The sequence below is a fragment of the Psammomys obesus genome, unplaced genomic scaffold, assembly GCF_907164565.1.
Source record: "Psammomys obesus unplaced genomic scaffold, mPsaObe1.curated_primary_1811, whole genome shotgun sequence".
Lineage (NCBI taxonomy): Eukaryota > Metazoa > Chordata > Mammalia > Rodentia > Muridae > Psammomys > Psammomys obesus.
This window is the reverse complement of record NW_026590405.1, coordinates 2,755,158-2,773,489: the sequence shown is the minus strand read 5'-3', so window position 1 is coordinate 2,773,489 and position 18,332 is coordinate 2,755,158. Positions and strand designations below refer to the sequence as shown.

The following is an 18,332-nucleotide window of genomic DNA, read 5'->3' as shown; positions in this document are numbered from 1 at the left end:
TGAATTTCCCTAATAGCAAATGATGTTTTCAGGTGCTGATCTGCCATCTGTGTGTCATCTTTGCTAGAAAAGGCTGCCTATGTCTTTTGCTCATGTTTTTTTTTTTTTTAATTTTATTTATTTATTTTGTATATAGTGTTTTGTCTGCATGTACACCTGCACGCCAGAAGAGGACACCAGATCTCATTATAGATGGTTGTGAGCCACCATGTGGTTGCTGGGAATTGAACTCAGGACCTCTGGAAGAGCAGCCAGTGCTCTTAACCTCTGAGCCACCTCTCCAGCCCCCATTTTGCTCGTTTTAACTTTTATTTTCCTTTAATTTCTGAGTTTTGAAAAGTTGTGTCTGCAGATGTTCATTTGCTCCAGCACCTGTTGCTGAAAGCTCTCCTCCTGCTGAACTTTCTTTCCTGCTTTGTCAAAAGCTGGTGGGCACGTTTCAGGAGCCTCTGTGTCTGATGTTCTTTCCCATTGCCCTGTGTGTCTGTAGATGATTATCATACTTACCTGGCAAGTCTCAGCATTGAAGAGATGGTTTTCTCCCATTTCATCATTTCTTTTCCATATAACTTGTTAATGATGCTGTGTAGATCTATAAACAAATATCACTGTGGCTGTTGGCAGCTTTGCATTGACCTTCTACATCAGTTTAGGAGACCTGACATCTTGACTGTGTGGCTCTTCAGAAACAAGCCACATCTCTGCCTTTGTTTATATCCCCTTGGGCTTTTCGTCAGTGTTTGGTAGTTTTCAGCACAGTGATCCACGGTGATTAGAAGTCCTCACAAGTAGCTTGACAACACTTGGGAGGCAGAGGCAGGCAGATCTCTGTGAGTGTGAGGCCAGGCCGGCCTGGTCTACATGCAGGGTTCTGGGACAGCTGGAGACACATACACAGTGAGACCCCACCTCTGTACACAACTGTGTGTCTTTAAATGATTATAAATGGGTTCTGTTTGTTTTTAAAGACTTAGTTAGTTTTAGATGTATGAGTGCTGCCTTCATGAATATATGTGTACCTTATCTGGTGCCTGAGGAAACCAGACCAAGGTATCAGACTCCCTGGAGCTGGGGTTACTGACAATTGTGAGCTGCCATGTTGTTCCTGGGAATCAAACCCTGTCCCCCAGAACCATCCCATATGCTCTTAACTACCAAGCCATCCCTCCAGCCCCTGGAGAGATGGTTTGTTGCTAGTCTGCAGAAAAGCAGTTACTTTTGTGTGTGTGGGGGGGGGGGGGGATGTTGTTCAAGAGTTTCTTTTGCAATCCTGTGTATCCTAGAACTAACTCTGTAGACCAGGCTGGCCTTGAACTCACAGATATCCAGTTGCCTCTGCCTCCCAAGTGCTGAGATTAAAGGAGTGTGCCACTATCACCTGGCTTTTCTCTTTCTTTTTTTTCAGGGGTGTGGCGGTGGGGCAGTTATTATTTAAATATTAATGTGTCTTAGGAGCATTCCTAAGACAATCACATGGAGTGTATAAGCCTGTGTGTTTCTGTGAGCAGATGTCAGTTGTAGAAAGTAGTGGATTTCATTTTGACCTTCCATGAATGTGTATAAGATGCTTTGGTCATGCTTACTGCTCTGTAACTTCCTCACCCTCTTCCCCATCTGTCGAGCCCCTTCTAACAGCTGGTGTTTGTTCTCATTTCCTGTGACCCTGATGGGTTCACTTTTCTCTTTTAAGTAAGTATTTATTTGGTCCATTCCCTAGGTTGGTTGGTTCCTTCCTTCCTTCCTTCCTTTCCCTCCCTCCCTCCCTCCCTCCCTCCCTCCCTCCCTCCCTCCCTTCCTTCCTTCCTTCCTTCCTTCCTTCCTTCCTTCCTTCCTTCCTTCCCTGGGTCATGAGCAAATAGGAACAACTCTGCTCCCTTTCTGACCTCTGCTATTTTTTTCCTTTTCCTGCCTCATTGCATGGGTTGAACTACCCAGTGCTGACTAATTCGAAGGTGGACTTCCTCACTTTGCCCCTGGCTTTTGGTGCCTCCAAGCCTGTGGTGTCAGCTTTGCATGTGTTCCTTCTGTCCTGAAGGGTGTGGCTGTGGAGAACTGTTACCTGAGCCAAGACTAAGGAGAAAGTTGTGATCGAAAGCAGGGTCTTTCTGCTCCCCACCTGGGCTTGAACAGCAAGCTCATCATATCCAATGTGGTTGGTTTTGCATCTCCAGTTCCCATATGGATGCTTGCTTTCTGAAAGCCTGAGTCTGCTTTGTGTCCCTAGCCTCCCCTTCCTTATTGTAACATTATGAAACTTCTCTCTTTGAAGTTTTGAACATGGTTTTTCTATGTTCTAGTAATTCCCACAATGTGTATGTTCTGATATTCAGCAGATTCAAAGCGCCATCACAGGCACTCTCAGCCCCCAGGGAATTGTGGTGCCAGCATCAGCCCTGCAACAGGGAAATGTAACCATGGCAACAGTGGCAGGTAGGACCATGTAAAAATGGACACTTTTCATGAGCTTTTGCAGAAAACAGATTCATTATATTAGAATGAGCATATATACATATATATATGTCTTTTTAACTTCCCATTTTTTTCTTCTCGATTTCACTGTGTTTTACTCAATGCATGTTACTGATATAATAGTGCTAGAATCTAGAGCAGTTTCAGGATCTGCTTCGTGCTGATTTTCAACATGTATGTTGTACAGACTGTGTTTTTCTACCAAAATCATTTGGGGAAAAAAGGTTTCTATAGGATCGACTGTGCACAGCGGGGCTGGAGAAGGGCTGAGCTGTTGAGAGCACCTACTTCCGGCTGCTCACAGCCGTCTATAACGCCGGCTCGGGGGGTCCCCATGGGTGCCTGCACTCGCGTGCACATACCCACACTCGCATGTGCACACTTTAAAATAATAAGGTAAAAAAGAAAAATATGTGGCAAAAATTAATTACGGTTTAAAATAATACAATTTTTGAAATACTTAGTTAATGTATGTATGTATGTACACACATACATACATACATCACGGCCTGTATGTGGAGGTCAGAGGGCTACTTGCAGGAGTCATTCCTTTCCCTCTTTCCACCACATGGGTTCTAGGAATCAAACCTGGATTACCTAGGCTTGATAGCAAGCACCTTTACCTGCTGGATCATCTTGCTAACTTCTCAAATAACATAGTTTTTAATTGTGCTATTCATGAGACTCAGAAACTGCTTAGTTGTGTTATAAATTGGTGGTACCAATCAAGGAAAAATATTACCTTAGACTTAGTTTTATTTTTATAACAAAACCATTACAGGAAGGGGACAGATGGAGCATTTTGTGCTCTGTGTAGAATATTGCAGATATGAGAATCCTGAATTGGAACAGGTAGGTAGGGAGTAGTAGACATATCCTCTGCACGTATCACAGTGCGGTGTAAAAGGGACTTCACCAGAAAAAGAGAACTGTTGCTAAGAAACATAACTAGGGTTCAGTGTGGCAGTGTACCAGGAGGCAGAGGCAGGCGGAGCTCAGTGAGCTTGAGGACAGCCAGGACTTCATGGAGAGGCCTTGCTTCCAAACAAATAAAAAAGAAAACACTGACAGAAAGCTAGCATGAAGGTGTTCATTATCCAGTACCTTTAGTTAAATACTGGTTATGTCCTAATTGTAGGAAAAGCAAGCAAAAGGAAGGGACTTCCAAGACCCTAGTGATAAGGGCAGATGCCATACAGGCCAGATTTGGTGTGATAATTTGTTGGACTAAATAGTTTGCAAAGTATTGTTGACCATTTGAGATGGTTGAAAGGCTCACCCAACAGGCTTTTCATTTCTTCCATAAACATGCCGGGAAGAATGGCTTTAGATCATTACGACTTAAAGTAGTTTAACCTTTAAATTCTCTCTTCCTTTTTGAGGTGGCACAGTGTACCAGCCTGTCACCGTTGTCACTCCACAAGGCCAAGTGGTCACACAGGCGCTATCTCCTGGGACAATTAGGATCCAGAACTCCCAGGTGTGTGCTGCCTTCTAGGACTTCTGCTGCCTGCGTCGGGGTGCAGTGACACAGGCTAAGCTCCCCTTTTTGTGACTGTCATTTTTTGTCAAGTAGCCTAGCCTCTAGTTGGTTTGTTTCTCTTTGTGTTTCATCTCCCTTGTTGAAGAAATTTGCAAAATTCAGAACAGTCTTGAGACACCAGGGAGGTTACTTGTGGCCCCAGAAGCAGCCATAGCCTCTGTTGTACACTAGAAGCAGCCATAGGATGTCTGTCCACTGTGAGTGCTCATCAAGACTGGAAGTCCTGTAGGTGCAGAACAGCAAAGCAGAGCTCTCAGAACCACAAAGCCTAGGCTGCACCCCAAGCTCTGGAAGTGTCTCAGACCTCTGCTTTGCATCCTTGGTGTGACTGGGGTACTTTGTTGAAGTCAGGCTCTGGGTGTTTGCAGAAGCAATTCTTGGATCCCACCTTGAGTGTAAGAGGTGACCTGTGGCATACTGTGGCCATGGTCATTCTGCAGTCTTCCTGTTTCTTTGTAGTAAAATGTGGAAATTGGATCTTCTGGGCTGGAAACACTCTAAGTTCTGGAAACTTTTTTTTTTTTTTTAAATTTGAATAACCAAAGACAAGTTTGAAGTATAGTTCTTACTTTGTGCATACCGATTCACCTTGTGAAGTCTCTGTCAGTGTCCTTATCAAGGACTTTAATGCCTAGCCAAGGGTGTTCTGCACATGGGCTACAGTGCTTTCAGTGGTCTGGGTAGTGTGGGGCTGCCATCTTGGCCACAGAGATTTGGTGGCAACACTAGAGAAAAATTTGGAGATGCCACTGACATAGGTGGAGGCTTCAGAGACAGTCTGAGCTGTGTGGCTGCTCAGGCCCAGGCCTCCATAGGAGAGAGCGAGATCTCAGTGATGCTGCAGTTGTCTCCCTCCCGTCCTTCCTCCCTGTGGTTTTCTTTAAAATGTTGGTAACAGTGGAGCCATGTCCAATTATTGACTAGTTTTCTAGGATCGAATTATGCTTTTTAAGGGAAGATGTTTTAAGTCAACTAACTTACTAGTACTGTAACAGATACTCATCTGTCTTATTGAAGAAGAAAGGGGTTTTCCTTGTTTTGGAGGAATTGGGGCAAGGTTTTATTCTGTACCCTGACTGGCCTGGACCTCACTGCAGCCTTCCTGCCTCAGCCTCCCAAATGAAAAGAAAGTCTTCATATAACTCAATGTTCTTAGGAATAAAAGTTCCTTGCTTAAATAGCAAACCCTTCAGGAGCGTGCTTACTGACCCTTATCCCCACACTATTTTCCACTGTCACAGAGGGTGGTCTGTGTGACATGGCTCATGGCAGGCCCAAGTGGATTGATGTTACCATACTGGCCTCTGATCAGAAAATGCTGCATGCTGCTGCTCCCTCAGGAGGTGTCAGCCTTGGCCATGTGTGGCCAGGTAATGACAGCAATTGTAGGCTGGAGTTGACCCTGACTTTTGGGAGATGACCATCGAGAAGTCTTTAATTATACTGCTAGCACATACCCACGTAAAAATGGTTTTGAGAGAGAGGACTAGGTAGGAGGTAGGTGTTCATGTGTCACAAGCTGGCCTTAAGCTCTCTATCTAACCAAGAACAGGCCAGGACTTCCCATCCTCTGCTTCTGCTTTCTGAATGTCAGGATGCACGTATGTGTCATGGAACCCAGAGTTCCTTGTACAGCTGCACCACGCCTCCAGACAACCTGTTTGTACCACTGATACTCAAAAGTGTCAGGTTTTGACTCCCTCACCTCTCACCATTACTTGAAATGTTCTGTCAGGTTGGGGTGTGTCACAGCTTAGCCCTCTCAGGACCCCCTAGGCAGGACACACAACTGAACAGTTCTCTGTTCCCCCAGGTCCCCTCCAGATCTCTGAGCCATTTATTCTGCTGTTTTCACGTGTTTCTAAAGGAAAGATTCTCTCTCTTGAATTCCTTTGGAATTTCCTTGTCTGCCTTTAACCACACCAGGCTCCACTGTCACACCCCTGACCATCCTCTCGTTGCACAAGCCAGCGTTTATTGCTAACACCCAGCACCAGCTTCTGTTGAGCATTCTGCAGTAGTTGTGTGCAGCCCTGGTTCAGTGCTCCTTTAATTTTTCTGTGTGCGAAGTTTTTATTATATAAGCGTCCAGTGGCCCCTTGGTTTGTGTCCAGAGTGTCAGGTGACACACCAGTGGTGCTGCTTGCCCTGCCAGAGCCGTCTGTCTTCCAGGCCTCAGCCCATTCTGCTGGTCCTTACCCTGAAGGCCATTGCAGAGGATGCAGATGGAGGCAGGAATAGTGTATGGGGTGGGCACAGAGCTCCCAGGTTCCTCTCTAGTGTGCCACCTTCCAGAAGCAACATGGGTAGGATTGATGAACCCACACTGACTGCTGGTGATCACCCTAAACTTTAGCCCCGGTGTACTGCAGAGATTAGGATCTGTGGTCTGCCCCAGAGGCGTCAGTCAACAGTTGGCACAGTTCAGCACACAGGAAGACATCCCTTATCAGTGTGAAGAGTCCAAGAACTGTAAGGCTTGCGTGCTAAAAAGTGGGAATGAAGACCAAATATATGCTGACAGGGTCATGTTTGTCCTCCGAAGATTAGTCTGCACAGGGTTTCAGCGCACGCATCTTTACTGTAGATAAGCCTGTGAGAGCCTTGCTAATTCCTGTCTGAAGTCATAAGCTACTTGATGTGTTGTTGTTTCAAAGCCTTTCTGACATTATTTACCAATTGTATGAAAGCTTCAGTTGCAGTTGAACCAAGATCTCAGCATCTTGCATCAAGAGGACGGCTCCTCCAAGAACAAGAGGGGTGTCCTGCCGAAGCACGCCACCAATGTGATGCGGTCCTGGCTCTTTCAGCACATAGGGGTAAGAGTACATTGGCTACACCATGAGTGACCCTGGGACGCCCTCCTGGCTTGAGTCCCTGGGAAAACTGATTTGTGTGTATTGTGCCTAGGTCACATTGTTGGTATTATGCTATGTCTATACTGGGGATTGAGCACAGGTCCCTAAAATGGCTTTAAGAAACTTAAAATGCATCAGGGATCTCCACGGCTGGAAAGTGAGTCAACTAAACTACTGCTAATTGTGTGTCTTTGAGTCAAAAAAAAAAAAAAAAAACCCTACTATGTGCTGGGCCTGACTGGAGAAGGAGGGAAAGAAAAAGGCATTTGGAACAAATGAGCAAGCAGCAGTGTTTGCAGTGAGTTAAGGGCACATCGTGGAGTTGGGCACAGTGAGGAGAGCCGACACATGGCGTGTTTAGTTTAAAATGAGTGGCCCAGGCAGACAGAGGAGCACATACGTGTATGAGGGCTGCCCGCAAAGGTGGTGTCGGGTAGAGGACAGGAAGCGGTGGCCAGCACAGTGGCTGTGGTGCATTGGTCATCGTTCCTCGTGGAAGTGCTGTGTGGGGTGTGCCCCTTTCCTCTTCAGGTGTCAGTGGCTTATCATACTTCCTTTCAATGAGTTACTACTTTCTCAAACATAAGCCATGGTTATAAGGATCAGTGAGGACACATTTCCTCTCTGGCTTGTTTCCTTGTTCTTTCTTGCCCTCATTCCTTTGCAGCACTTAGTTTTCCATCCAGTGGGGTAGCAGTGACTGATTTTCTGGCTCTGTGCTTACATTTCTGATCTCACTTTTTATTTGTTTTTGTGTTGCTTTTTACATGTTGTGTAGGGTGAGGCAAGTCCTTTAGCCTGAGCTACAACCCAACCTCTTGATATTTTGAAACAAGGTTTTACTGTGTAACCAGGCTAGCCTAAACTCACTATTCTCCTGCCTCTACATCTCAAGTGTTGGTATTACAAGTTTGCACACCACTGTTGAATCCACTGTAATTTTAAGAGTTTGTGTAGGGCAGTGGTTCTCCACCTCCCTAATGCTACAACCCTTTAGTACAGCTCCTCATGTTGTGATGACCCCAACTATAAAATTATTTCATTGCTACTTTATAACTGTAGTTTTGCTACTGTTATGAATCATAATATAAATATTTTTGGAGCGAAAGCTTTGCCAGAGGGTTCACAACCCAAAGGTTGAGAGCCGTTGGTCTAGGGTAAAAGCAATGCCTGTTTCAACAGCCTCAAACTGAGTCACACTCATCTGGCAGGTCCAACAGAATCACACTGTTGATCAGTGTGTAGACCTGATGCCGTTCCATTCCCACTGTGGTGTGTGCCGTGACTTTTCCAGATCAGATGGAGTATTTAAAATCAAAATGTACATTAACAAAATGTAACTAATGAGAAAAATAAAACTTAAAAAAAAAATCAAAATGTACTTAAAATCAAAATGAAGGAAAGATAATACAGTAGACACTCCTCACTGGATAGCCCTGCATTTAGTTCTTTACTGACAGACTAGGTGTTAATCTGCTTTCCATCATTTTAATAGATACTAGGGACAACCAACTCAACGAGAAGAAAGGTTTGAGATTCTGCCCCATGGCTCTAACATCACAGCTCTAGTAGGGGTATTTAATGACAGTGTTGGAACCATAACAGAGCAGAGCGCACAGTTCACGGCTGGAAGGGAAAGGGGAAGGGGAAGGGGTTAGCATCCACAGTCCTCTTCAAGGGTAAACCCCCGGTGGCGTGAGGCCTCCTCCTCTTGGCCCTACCTCCTAAGTTTCCACCAGCCCACGGTGGCAGCAGCCTGGGGACCGCACCTGCAACGCAAGGGGCGTCGGTGTCTGTACAGCAGCATCCGGTGAATCCAGCAGAGATTTGGTCCTGAGAAAGCGATCAGTCTGTTCTCAGGGTTGAAGTATGTGCCTTGTGTTTGCTCGTGCACTAAACCTCCACAAAGTTGATACAGGTGTTGTGTGCCAAGGTCCCACTGCAGCTATTATTACCTGTGTGCCTTGGGACGCGGGCTGACTACGTTCTCGTCACAGACAGCTGCTGTAATGGTGGGCATTCTTGGCCAGGGAAGGAGTTGCTTCATTCTCACCTGAACATTCTGAAACGAGGATTTGTGAGACTAAAGTGCAGTGTGCTGACAGCTCTACCGCACCAGCCTTTTCTCTTATTTGTAGGCATGAGTTTGCCTAGGTCAGCGGCTCTCAGCCTTCCTAAGGCTGAGACCTTTAATAAAGCTCTTCATGTTGTGCTGACCCAACCATAATTATTTTGATGCCATTTCAGAACTATAATTTTGCTTCTGTCAGGAATTGTAATATAAATATCTGATATAGGAAGCCCTAGGGGGTCGTGACCCTCAGGTTGAGAACCACTCGTCTAGCTACTCTGGGGTTTCTCCTGCGGTGACAATACTGTCTTTATTTTTAGCATCCCTACCCGACGGAGGATGAGAAAAAGCAGATTGCTGCGCAGACAAACCTGACCCTGCTCCAAGTTAACAACTGGTAAGGTGGCCGCTTGCTGACAGCACGGCTGCTACTGTGGCGGGGCCTGGGTTGCTCCGCGCTGCCCTCGGGGCGCTGCAACCAGAGACATCATGTAACAGGCTTCATTGGCACACGTTTTTACCTGGAGGGTATGCTGACCCAGTGGACCCACTGCCCTCCTTTAGACGTGGCTGGGTGTGCTTTTGCACACCTTGAACCCAACACTCAGGGGGCAGAGGCCGGTGGATCGCTGTGGATGTGAGGCCAGTCCCGTCTACACAATGAGTTCCAAGATAGCCAGGGCTGTATTGAGAGTTTGTTGCTGTCTCAAAGCAACAAAGCAGAACCACGCTGTCACTTTCGGCCTGCATGTGTCTCTGCAGTCATTCTGCTGCAGGCAGGGCGCAGAGCTAGTCCCAGAAAGGCCAGCCTTGAAGACACTGTAGTGAGGATTGTATAATTTTGGTTTCTTTAAAAACCACAGAAATATGTTGAGACTGTTTTTTAGTTTTAACCCCAGGTGTGGGGGGTTAAAACAGCTGACTGTGGTTTGCCTTGTGCTCCAGCAGGGGCATGGTTTTGCCAGCTGCAGACAGTTTCTGCAATGGTGTGATGTTCGGAATTCTGAGAACTTTTCAGAAGATATATAAATGCTAGGGTCCCAGGAGGGGGGTTGCTGTTGTTGGATGGTTGGTAGTTGGATGTGTTGGTTGCTATAGTCCTGCCAAAAGAAATGAGAAAAAGGAATTAGATATCCTGATAACAAAGATCAAACTTGCCCTAAGGAACTCGATGCCCTTAATAGCAGGAAATAGTCTAATGATAACTTTGTCCCCCTTTTCCTCTATCCTTTTTTTTTTCTCCTGTCTAGTGTTAGGGAGTTAATAAGGGTGGAAGAGAGAAAAAGGAACCCACAAAGTAGCAAACACCAGCTGTAGAAGACCACCGTGTTTACAGGTGCAACATCCTCTGCTGGTTGGGGTCACACTGTTGGAGACAGTTGGGCCGTGGGCATGTGTCCTTGTTAGGAGAGCTGACCTTCATCAGCTCTCATAACTCTCTCTCTCTCTCTCTCTCTCTCTCTCTCTCTCTCACACACACACACACACACACACACACACACACACACACACGACAAGTCTACTGAAGCTGTCAGTCACTGGTCTCCATCTCCCTGTTGTCAGATGGGGACAGTGTGAGCCTCATAGAGTCAGCTGCATACAAGGAAGCATGCGCGTCCACTCAGGAGCATTGCGGCTTCATACTGCAGCTGCACCAGCCTGCATGCCGCCGCAGCTCTCAGGAAGCCGCGCAGTCGGCCTGCTTAGACGCCCAGAGATGCCGGAGCTGTCCTTCAGGCCTGTGTTCAGACCGTTCTTTATTATTTGGGTAGCAGTAGTAGACCATTCTGCTTGAGTTATTTCCTGTTAAATTCTTTAAATATAGTGCTGGCAAAGACATAAAAGGGTTCAGGCATGTCGTGAGGAGTGAGGTGATCCATTCTCGGCTGGCTGGCTGGCTCACCACTCTCTCTCTGGTGGTTATTGGTGAGATAGTGTCGTGCTGTGAGCCCAGGCTGGTACTCCTTCTGTGACAGTCTCCTGAGTGCCTCTGTGGTTATTGTCACCTGTTCATGACATAGTATCACATTTAGTTAATGCGTCAGCCACTGGGAGATGTTTTGAGTGACTGGTAACTGCTCTAGGCCTTCTGTCACTCTTGGGCTCCTTGCTCTCTCCATGTACCTCTTTGTGTTCCTACCTTGCTGCTCTGCTCAGCTCCCAGCATTGTCTGATCTGAAAGGCTCAAAACCAGCCTTTAATTTTTAAAAGTAATAAGGTAACTCTTGAGTTTTAAGAGCACTGTTTGCTCTTCCAAAGGACCTGGGTTCAAGTCTCTAAAACCTTTTTACTGTCTGTAGCTCCTTTTACTTAACTTACATTTCTCATTTGCATAACGTTGCATGGTGTGTGTGGAGCGGGGTAGGGGTGGGATGTGCCCAGCATTAGCACTGGCCTAGCCTGTAGGAACTTGAGTAAGAAGAAAACTGGGCGGGGGGGGGGGGGGAGGGGGGGGGGGGGGGGAGGGGTAAGGGGGGGGGGGGCGGCAGCTCAAAGGTTAAGAGCGCTGGCTGCTCTTCTAGGGCTCCTGAGTTCAATTCCCAGCAACCACATGGTGGCTCACAACCAGCTATTGTGAGATCTGGCGCCCTCTTCTGGCATGCAGATGTGTATGCAGGCAGAATACTGTATACATAATAAATAAATAAATCTGAAGAAGAAAACAAAACAAGGGCTGTCCTTCATGCCCTCACTCTTATGTTGGCCTCCTGCCGCTGAACCTTTGTGCCTCAATGAGGCCCTGAAATGGCACCAGGTGTATTTTTAGGATGTCCTCAGGTTGTCAGATAGGAAGCTAGGACTTTTAAGTGACCTGCTCTGGCCCCATACTGCACAGATGAGGTGCTCAAAGAGCATGTGTCACCACCACAGAACCCAGGTACAGAAACAGTGCTTTGTCTTTGAACCCAGCAGTTCTGCTAGCTTATATGGAGAGCTCATGAGCATCTGGGGAGGGGCCATCCCTTATCCCTCGCACCACGAAGGATGGGCAGAGTAAGCCTGTCAGAAGTTGTATTAGTCCGGGGTGCCGTCAGTTAGAGATGCTGTGGGACAGCTTTCAATTTGAGGGAGCCATATGGGGCGCTTCAGGGTCTCGTCCACTGCCGATGACTCTAGCAGAGTAGAACAGTGTGGAACAGGATCACCAGGGGAGTGCTAGGCAGGGCGGGGAGGGAGCCTAACATGCCAGCATCTGTATCAGGAAAAGCTGATTGGAGGGTCTAGGCTCTTTCTTGTACCCCACTTGTCACATGCTCCCATTTAAAGTCAAATGCTTCGGTGTACTGGAGGCCAGAGGTTGAGGTGTGTCGTCTTAGCCTGAGAAGCCACGTCTGGCCAGCCTGTTCTCTCTGCTGCTGTGTCAGTGTGTCCCTCTCCATGGGTCATAACTCAGGTGTGAGTTCATCTCACAGAGTGGGAAGATCTGTAGAAAGTTGATCGCTATGTGCTGGCTGGTCTGGCTGTTGGGTGTGCGGGGCAGCAGAGTACCTGGGTTCTCACTGGAAATCATCTCTTTTATAAATTCTATTACTGTGTGTCCATGGTGGGGTGGAGGGTCAAATGTGCCATGACATGCATGCGAAGGTCATTAGAGTCAGTTCCCCCTTTCTACCTTAGATGGGTCTGGAGTGGGACTCAGTTCACCAGGTGCCTAGACCAACTGAGCCATCTCACTGGCTCCAAGACACACCCTATCCCAGACCCCACTCTGGTGACCCACAGCATCTTGCTGATGGCTCAGCCCGCTGCCAGCAGCACAGGAGGAGGAATGTTCTGCGGCATAGGCCCCAGGCTCACTATGTTAACATTTTTTAGTCCTTAGAGAAAAGTCAAATCCACAGATTCTTGTTAGAATGAACATATAATTCACAGGAGCAATTTAGACCAGATAAATAAACCACAACAGCACTGTAGAGTAGAATTTTTTTTTTTCTACTTTTTTTGAGACAGGTTCTCCTTGTGTGTCCCTGGCTGGTCTAGAATTCATTATGTAGACCTAGCTGCCCTTGAACTCAAAGAAATCCACCTACCTTTGCCTCCTGAGTGCTAGGCTCAAAGGCCTGTGCTACCATGACCAACTAAATTCATTTTAAAAAAAAAGATCTGGACCTGTTTTTCTGGAGACCTAGTTAGTCCATGAGCTTGTCACTCGTGTCAGCATGGTTCCTAAAGGGTGGTACCCTGTCCCAAATCTTCGCAAGTTCTTTGCCTTGAGTATCCCTTTGTCCATACACAGGTTCATCAATGCCCGAAGGCGGATTCTCCAGCCAATGTTGGATTCCAGCTGTTCAGAGACTCCGAAAACAAAGAAAAAACCTGCTCAGAACAGGCCAGTGCAGAGGTTTTGGCCAGATTCTCTTGCGTCAGGAGTGACACAAGCAACGCCTAGCGAGCTTGCCATGTCAGAAGGTATGTCGCTTCAGATGCACAGAGGTGGGGGCAATGGGCCAGGTCAGCTGCTGGCAGCGGTGAGCGCATGCAGAGCTGTCTGCCTGAGCACATCTAAGACTCAAGACGGGCAAGACGGCTCATTGGGTAAAGGCCTAATGACCTAAGTTTGATACCCAGCAGAGAATCGACTCCTACAGGTTGCCCTCTGGCCTCCACACTGGCCACCTTACAGTACACTCCCACACATACCAAACAGCAAATAAAGCAGGAGACGCATCCACGGTGGATGGTCAGGCTCACCCGTGATGGGGAGTTAAGGATTCTCGAGGTGTCCTCAGCAAGATGCTCTCCTGTATTTCCAGTTTTGCTTTCCTTTCCAGCCTTCAGTGCAGTCAGCAGAGTGGACCCTGTCCATACCACCTGGCCTGTGGCTTTGGTGCACGTGTTCATTTCTTGCTCTTGACCTTTTCCTTCTCTCCCCGGGACAAGCCACCATTCTGTTGTGTCATCAGCAGCTCTGTCTGCATGAGCCCTTCAGAGTCTGGGTTGTTCTGTATGTGATTAGTTTTGAGACGAGGCCTCACTGTGCTGCCCCGGATGGCCTTCAGCTCCTGGGCTTAAGCACTTTGCTCTCAGCAGTTCTGACTGAGGCTGCACCACTGCCTCCAGCTGTGTGTGAGTGTTTGAATGTGTGTCTGCACAGTGGTATCTTACTGTTGTTTCTCCTTCCCCACGGCAGTGTTGTGCTGTGTGCCTGGGAAGCTTGGGGACAGTTTTTAATCTCTTTAATGTTGTTTTTGGAGAGCTGGGTATAGAACCACTGGCCTCACACGTGCTGTTCTGCCACTGAGCCACATCCCAGCCCAGCAGCCCCACCTCTTTTCAGGCCTCCGGCTGCCTGTGTTTGAAGCAACTGGCACTGATGTCACTGACACTGGTGTTCTTTTATCTGTGTCAGGCTGAGTCGTTTCTGTCTCTACCACATCACATCCACCTTTACATCAGGTTGACCCTGCACAGGGTGATTTTATCGTAGGTATTACACACCTCACCTTCCCACAAGTGGGATTTGAGCGCGTTGAACGCTGCTTTGGCGCAGTGACACACACTCACACGCACACGCCTTAAGTGGAGACTGAACACGCAAGCAGTGCCCATCTTTGCTTAGAGTGGTTGTCAGGGCATCCTAGGGGAGGCAGTGACCCTCTTGTGTTCTTCTTAGGTGCCGTTGTGACTATCACCACACCTGTAAACATGAACGTGGACAGCCTTCAGTCCCTGTCCTCAGATGGGGCCACCTTGGCCGTACAGCAGGTCATGATGGCGGGGCAGAGTGAAGACGAGTCAGTGGACAGCACAGAAGATGACGGAGGCGCACTGGCGCCCACACACATCAGCGGGCTGGTGCTGGAGAACAGCGACTCCTTGCAGTAGGAGCGGCGCCACCAGGGCCAGTGTGGAGCGGGAGCACCTGAGTCTTTATTGTTTGCACAGCAAACATTTTACACAGTTTTCTTTGTAATATGTTTTATATGTAGATATAGAAGAGTGCACTTTTGTATTTCACAGCAAGCTTCAAGACGTCTTTGCTGGTGCAGCAACTTCCTTCAGATGTGCGTGTGTGGGTTTTTAATGCTAGAAACATGATGAGTGGCCTCTGCCCCCTGAGTCCCTGATGAGATTAAGGAACAGTGCTGCCATTTTCTAAAAAATTATGCAGTTGCAATTGAGTTCTGTGGTTTACAGCAGGTCTGGGGGCTGCCGCTTGTGTCGCCCACAGATCTGAAAGATGGTCTGCACTCGGGCTGCAGGCGAGACGACGCTGGCCCTGGTGGGCGTGAATGCCCACGACACACTTCAGTTCTCTGCGGGCAGCATTGGCCTGTTTCATTTGCTATATAGAAAAAGAAACTCCTATTTTTACCTTGCTGGGATTATTGGATAAAAAGCTATTTTTATAAATCAGTTATTAATTGGATTATGACTATATTGAGGATAAATTTCTAGAGAAGGAACAACAGCACATGCTTGTCTTTCGATTTGGAATGTCCTGAGAGGCGGTGCCCATGCCTGGTCTCCTGCTCCCCGGGAAGGAGGAGGTTCACCTCAACTGCTAAGAGGAAACAACTGTCAAGTGAACTTTTGCTATCTCCAGCTTTGTGTTCAGATGTGATGCTCAGATTGCATTCACACTTGATCTAGGCATCTTACAGAGTTGTGCTCAGTAGGATGTACGGTAAGTGAGGCTGCCGCCATGCGGCGCCCGTGGTGTGTCGTAGCTCTGCCATGCCTAGTCCAGCCTAATTCACATTGACTGCAGGTACATGGCTGCCTGGCCATGTTAACTGGGTGGTGATTTTAGATTGTTTTTTTTTTTTTTTTAGTTAAAACATGTTACACACAGAACATTTACTGTAAACTAATATAAAGTGTGTTCTGCCCCCACTGGCTCAGAGCCAGGGTAAAGAGCACACAGCCCAGCTGTCTTCCACAGTGGCAGGCACCTGGAGTTAAAACGATGGACGGATGTGCCCGTGGGCCCACTGGTGGCTCACAGGCATTGGTGGCTCTCTTGCTGTCGCAGACTCTTGTTGCATATTGTTGCTTCCTTTTCCAGAGTCCACCCCTTTCAGTTACCACTCCCGATTTAGGACTGTTTGGGGACTTTGTTTCTGGTGTCGAGGTAGAGCAGACTGTAGGCTGAGGTCTGGGGTCTGGCTTGATTTGTTTCGGTTTGCTCGGGTAGCTTTTTCCATGGAGACACAAGCACCTTGCTTCGTGTCGAGCATCTGTGTTTTCACAGTGGTACCTAGGCTGGGAGAGAACAGCTGTGCAGTTGTCAGGGGCCATGCCCTGGGCCCTTGGTTATGGACCAAGGTTACCCTAGGGGGACATCTTTAGCGAAGTCACACTTTTTTTTTTTTTTTTTTTTCTGGAATTGTTCGCCATCCCCCAAATGTCTTGATTGTATTCAGACATGGAGCACACCTGGACAGCCAAGTAGTCAGCAAGAAAAGCAGGTGCTCCTTTCAGTCCATTTAAGGAGCCTTTGCTACAAAAAAAAAAAAAAAAAACAAAACAGCAAAATAAAACAAGCAAAAACAAAACAAAAAAAAAAATGAAAACAAAAACTTTCCAGCAACCCTTTTGAGGAGAGATTTATATTTTAAACAGTCTTTCCATTACTTATTCACAAACTACTTTAATATTTTAAGTCAGGTGTCCAAAAGCCTGGAATACCGGCTGGTGTTGACTGGGTTTAGAGCAGATAGATGGCCCCTGAGCTCCTGCCACCCTCCCCAAAGAAAGCGCAGTGCCTGCTGTCCTGCTTGTGTGCCGGCTGCTGGCTACTCCAGCTGGGCTTTGGACACCATGATCCCACAGGTCCTTTCCAGTCGGAATCATCTTTCCTAAGCCCTGGACTCTGACTTCCTGAAGTCAGAGGAATAGCGTGAAAGTCCATAAGAGAAGATGGGGCATGGTGACACACTCCTGTAATCCCAGCACTCAGGAACCTGATACAGGAGGCAAGCCTGGGCTACATAGCCTTGACCCTGCCTAAAAAGAAGGTCGTGAAAGAGTTGGCACAGGGTCGTAGCTGGAGTTTCCTTCCACCTCCCTGTGTATATCAAGGTGTTCTTCAGTAGTTCCCGTGAGGCAAGCCATTCTGGTTCCTAGAGTTACTGCCCAGCATACTTATCTGTCAGTTGCACCTTCAAGACACCTGCTTGCTGGGCTTTGTGCCTGTAACAAGCACTTAGGGGGCTGAAGCAGGATTGCTACAAGGTTGAGCTCGGCCTCGGGTGCATAGTGAAATCTTGTCTCAAAAACCCAAACAGAACTGCTCTCCTTTCCTTGGCCTGTGGAGGAAATCTGAAAGTACATTTTCATTGAGCTTTGTTTAAATGGTCAGATTCTAGCTTTCGTTACTATTAAAGTCCTCCCTAACATTGGAGCCTTTTGAATGTGTTCTGAGACATACAGTCAACCTGTGTCATTCCTGCTGTTTGGCTGCCTAGCAGAAACATAGCCTGGCTGACCCACCCCTCCGGTGGGCTCGGTTTTCTGCTTCTTTGAGTCCAGATTGTCAAATAGAGGTGTATATGCAATACGCACTGTGGCCCTTCGGGCTGCGGCCGCCGGGCCACTGTGTAGCCTGCTGAGTGGCTGGCGCACCTGTGGGGGCAGCAGAGCCTCGTTCCTCCCACACACAGGCAGGGAATGCCCATCCTGAAGGCCTCTCCCGCAGGTAGTGACAGAACTCAGCAGTCTGCCTTTTTCAGTTAAGTTTGGTCTTTGAAACTGACAATCTTTAAAAATGTGAATACTGTAACAATATGTTTTCTTGGATTGTTGTCTTTAAAAGGATTTTTGTGAAGCGATTGATTTATCAAAGAAAAAAATTAAAAACAGAAACACGCCTTGTGGATGATTCATTCTGTAGAGTTTGTGCCACCAAAGCTGCCTGTTCCCTTTAAGTGAGATTTTCAGGTTGTCACAAAACACTGGAGTTCCTCAGGACAAACTGATGGTACACCCACTGTTCAACTTCATTCACACCTTCAAGGGTCTGGGCTTTAATTAGTCATTTTTCGGGGAAAAATACGCAAAACAGAATTTTCCTTGTAATTTTTCATAAATTGAATCACTTTGGCATATCAAGAGAATGGTTCACGGGTACAGACCCATAGCCTTTGCTGGGCAGCACTGTAAAGCCCCTTGCAAGGCGGATCTTGGGCACATCCAGGAGGACAGGAAATTGTCCTGGTGTTACAGGTCCACAGCTTGTGTTGGAGCAGCGGACCAACACAAAAAGTGTGTCTAAGGTGAAGGTGAAGCTCAGTTGGCAGATAACCTGCCTAGCTTGCACAGAGCCCTGGCTTCAGTACCCAGCACCCGTAAATGTGGAGTGGTGACACACCCCATGATCCTGGCAGTTGGGAGTAGAAGGTCAGAAATCGGAAGCCCAAGCTCCAGAAACAGGAGATGGGAGAGACCT

General features: G+C 47.4%; 1 protein-coding gene across 6 annotated transcripts in view; it reads left to right on the top strand.

The window, feature by feature from the left end:
• The window catches only part of Pknox1 (PBX/knotted 1 homeobox 1), a 42,844-nt gene extending 25,091 nt beyond the window's left edge, over positions 1–17,753 (top strand). For 5 of the 6 annotated variants that reach the window (XM_055607058.1, XM_055607057.1, XM_055607054.1 and 2 more), the window contains 6 exons: positions 2,331–2,430; positions 3,852–3,949; positions 6,703–6,831; positions 9,262–9,338; positions 13,179–13,351; positions 14,556–17,753. In XM_055607058.1, the coding sequence (XP_055463033.1) occupies positions 2,331–2,430; positions 3,852–3,949; positions 6,703–6,831; positions 9,262–9,338; positions 13,179–13,351; positions 14,556–14,767 (789 nt within the window). In that variant the 3' untranslated portion in view covers positions 14,768–17,753. The remainder of the gene's footprint in view (positions 1–2,330; positions 2,431–3,851; positions 3,950–6,702; positions 6,832–9,261; positions 9,339–13,178; positions 13,352–14,555) is intronic. The other variant, XM_055607059.1, reaches the window with a different exon arrangement.
• Positions 17,754–18,332: the final 579 nt, after the last annotated feature.